Below are 3,449 nucleotides of genomic sequence, written 5' to 3' on the forward strand. Positions count from 1 at the left end.
TTTGAACACTGCCTGTTACTGTAGTTTGAACACTGCCTGTTACTGTAGTTTGAACACTGCCTGTTACTGTAGTTTGAACACTGCCTGTTACTGTAGTTTGAACACTGCCTGTTACTGTAGTTTGAACACTGCCTGTTACTGTAGTTTGAACACTGCCTGTTACTGTAGTTTGAACACTGCCTGTTACTGTAGTTAGTACACTGCCTGTTACTGTAGTTCGAACACTGCCTGTTACTGTAGTTTGAACACTGCCTGTTACTGTAGTTTGAACACTGCCTGTTACTGTAGTTTGAACACTGCCTGTTACTGTAGTTTGAACACTGCCTGTTACTGTAGTTTGAACACTGCCTGTTACTGTAGTTTGAACACTGCCTGTTACTGTAGTTAGTACACTGCCTGTTACTGTAGTTAGTACACTGCCTGTTACTGTAGTTAGTACACTGCCTGTTACTGTAGTTAGTACACTGCCTGTTACTGTCTGCCAGTGACAGGTCAAGCATCGAGATGCTACTTAGAGGCCAACATGAAATAGGGAACAGTCTTTGCAATAAGGTGACATTCATTTTATTAAAGAATTCTTCTTCTTCTTCAAAAAAAAGAACAAAGTGGAAATCAAATGTAAAAAAACATTACAATTCACATGTTGATATCTGATACGTTTTGGATATATCATATTTATTGATTGGTATGATGAGTTACATTGAAATCTTGAACTAACCCACTCAGACCATGTGTATTGACTCAGTGGTTACACTGCGATCTAGTGGCCTCCAGCGGAAGTGTCTGGAGTCTAAAAAAAAATAACTTCACTGATTCTACTAGATCCTGACAGCAGCTCACACGTAATGGATCGGTATCACTCACTCTAAGTAAGGCCAGCTCTATAATTAGAACAGCTATAGTGGACACAGCTTTACAGTTCAGTTGATTATAGTGTGAAAGTTCAGGTCAGTCAGAGTCTGGATGTTGAGTACAAGAGGACTCAGCGCTTCGACTCTAAGACGCTGTATGAATACAGGCACAGAGTTGGGTTGGAGACAGGAAGTGAAGAGACATGTTTGGTCCAGTCTGCCTGGTCTGCAGTCCTCCAGGGTTAGAGCCTGGGGTTAGGGGCGGTCTGTACCGGCAGTCTACCCGCTGGAGGGGGGAGACAGACGAGAGAGAGAGGGGAGAGAGAGAGAGCGAGAGAGAGAGCGAGAGAGGGGAGAGAGAGCGAGAGGGGAGCGAGGGAGGGGAGAGAGCGAGCGAGAGAGGGGAGAGAGCGAGCGAGGGGAGAGAGCGAGCGAGGGGAGAGAGCGAGCGAGGGGAGAGAGCGAGCGAGGGGAGAGAGCGAGCGAGAGAGAGCGAGCGAGAGAGGGGAGAGCGAGCGAGAGAGGGGAGAGAGCGAGCGAGCGAGGGGAGAGAGCGAGCGAGAGAGGGGAGAGAGCGAGCGAGAGAGGGAGAGAGCGAGGGAGAGAGAGCGAGCGAGAGAGGGAGAGAGCGAGCGAGAGAGGGAGAGAGCGAGCGAGAGAGGGGAGAGAGCGAGCGAGAGAGGGAGAGAGCGAGCGAGAGAGGGAGAGAGCGAGCGAGGGGAGAGAGCGAGCGAGCGAGGGGAGAGAGCGAGCGAGAGAGGGGAGAGAGCGAGCGAGAGAGGGGAGAGAGCGAGCGAGGGAGGGGAGAGAGCGAGCGAGGGGAGAGAGCGAGCGAGGGGAGAGAGCGAGCGAGGGGAGAGAGCGAGCGAGGGGAGAGAGCGAGCGAGGGGAGAGAGCGAGCGAGGGGAGAGAGCGAGCGAGGGGAGAGAGCGAGCGAGGGGAGAGAGCGAGCGAGGGGAGAGAGCGAGCGAGGGGAGAGAGCGAGCGAGGGGAGAGAGCGAGCGAGGGGAGAGAGCGAGCGAGGGAGAGAGCGAGCGAGGGAGAGAGCGAGCGAGGGAGAGAGCGAGCGAGCGGAGAGAGCGAGAGCGAGCGAGGGGAGAGAGCGAGCGAGGGGAGAGCGAGCGAGCGAGGGGAGAGAGCGAGCGAGAGAGGGAGAGAGCGAGCGAGAGAGGGAGAGAGCGAGCGAGAGAGGGAGAGAGCGAGCGAGAGAGGGGAGAGAGCGAGCGAGAGAGGGGAGAGAGCGAGCGAGAGAGGGAGAGAGCGAGCGAGAGAGGGGAGAGAGCGAGCGAGAGAGGGAGAGAGCGAGCGAGAGAGGGAGAGAGCGAGCGAGAGAGGGGAGAGAGCGAGCGAGAGAGGGAGAGAGCGAGCGAGAGAGGGGAGAGAGCGAGCGAGAGAGGGGAGAGAGCGAGCGAGAGAGGGGAGAGAGCGAGCGAGAGAGGGGAGAGAGCGAGCGAGAGAGGGGAGAGAGCGAGGGGAGAGAGCGAGCGAGAGAGGGGAGAGAGCGAGCGAGAGAGGGGAGAGAGCGAGCGAGAGAGGGGAGAGAGCGAGCGAGAGAGGGGAGAGAGCGAGCGAGGGGAGAGAGCGAGCGAGAGGAGAGAGCGAGCGAGAGACGGAGAGAGCGAGCGAGAGACGGAGAGAGCGAGCGAGAGACGGAGAGAGCGAGCGAGAGACGGAGAGAGCGAGCGAGAGACGGAGAGAGCGAGCGAGAGACGGAGAGAGCGAGCGAGAGACGGAGAGAGCGAGCGAGAGACGGGAGAGAGCGAGCGAGAGACGGAGAGAGCGAGCGAGAGAGGGAGAGCGAGCGAGCGAGAGAGGGGGAGAGAGCGAGCGAGCGGGGAGCGAGCGAGCGAGAGAGGGGAGAGAGCGAGCGAGCGAGAGCCCGAGAGAGAGAGCGAGCGAGAGAGGGAGCGAGAGAGCGAGCGAGAGAGGGGCGAGAGAGCGAGCGAGAGAGGGAGAGAGAGCGAGAGGGAGAGAGCGAGCGAGAGAGGGGAGAGAGCGAGCGAGAGAGGGAGAGAGCGAGCGAGCGAGGAGGAGAGAGAGAGCGAGCGAGAGAGGGAGAGAGCGAGAGAGGGGGAGAGCGAGCGAGCGAGGAGCGAGCGAGGGAGAGAGCGGCGAGAGAGGGAGAGAGCGAGCGAGAGAGGGGAGAGAGCGAGCGAGAGAGGGCGAGAGAGGGGAGAGAGCGAGCGAGAGAGGGAGAGAGCGAGCGAGCGGGAGAGAGAGGGAGAGAGGGAGAGCGCGGGAGCGAGCGAGGGAGAGAGCGAGCGAGAGAGGGAGAGAGCGAGCGAGAGAGGGAGAGAGCGAGCGAGAGAGGGAGAGGGGAGAGAGCGAGAGAGGGGAGAGAGCGAGCGAGAGAGGGAGAGAGCGAGCGAGAGAGGGAGAGAGCGAGCGAGAGAGAGAGGGGAGAGCGAGCGAGGAGGGAGAGAGCGGGAGAGAGCGAGCGAGGAGGGGAGAGAGCGAGCGAGAGAGGGGAGAGAGCGAGCGAGAGAGGGAGAGAGCGAGCGAGAGAGGGGAGAGAGCGAGCGAGAGAGGGAGAGAGCGAGCGAGAGAGGGGAGAGAGCGAGCGAGAGAGGGAGAGAGCGAGCGAGAGAGGGAGAGAGC

The 3,449-nt window shown here is 59.0% G+C and overlaps 1 protein-coding gene across 2 annotated transcripts in view; it reads right to left on the minus strand.

Annotated features, from left to right (window-relative positions):
* Positions 1-548: 548 nt before the first annotated feature.
* gnpat2 (glyceronephosphate O-acyltransferase 2) overlaps positions 549-3,449 on the minus strand; it is a 36,733-nt gene continuing 33,832 nt past the window's right edge. For both annotated transcript variants that reach the window (XM_042301132.1, XM_042301131.1), the window contains exon 17: positions 549-1,137. In XM_042301132.1, the coding sequence (XP_042157066.1) occupies positions 1,094-1,137 (44 nt within the window). In that variant the 3' untranslated portion in view covers positions 549-1,093. The remainder of the gene's footprint in view (positions 1,138-3,449) is intronic.

This window comes from Oncorhynchus tshawytscha, linkage group LG18, assembly GCF_018296145.1.
Source record: "Oncorhynchus tshawytscha isolate Ot180627B linkage group LG18, Otsh_v2.0, whole genome shotgun sequence".
NCBI classification, from domain to species: Eukaryota; Metazoa; Chordata; class Actinopteri; order Salmoniformes; family Salmonidae; genus Oncorhynchus; species Oncorhynchus tshawytscha.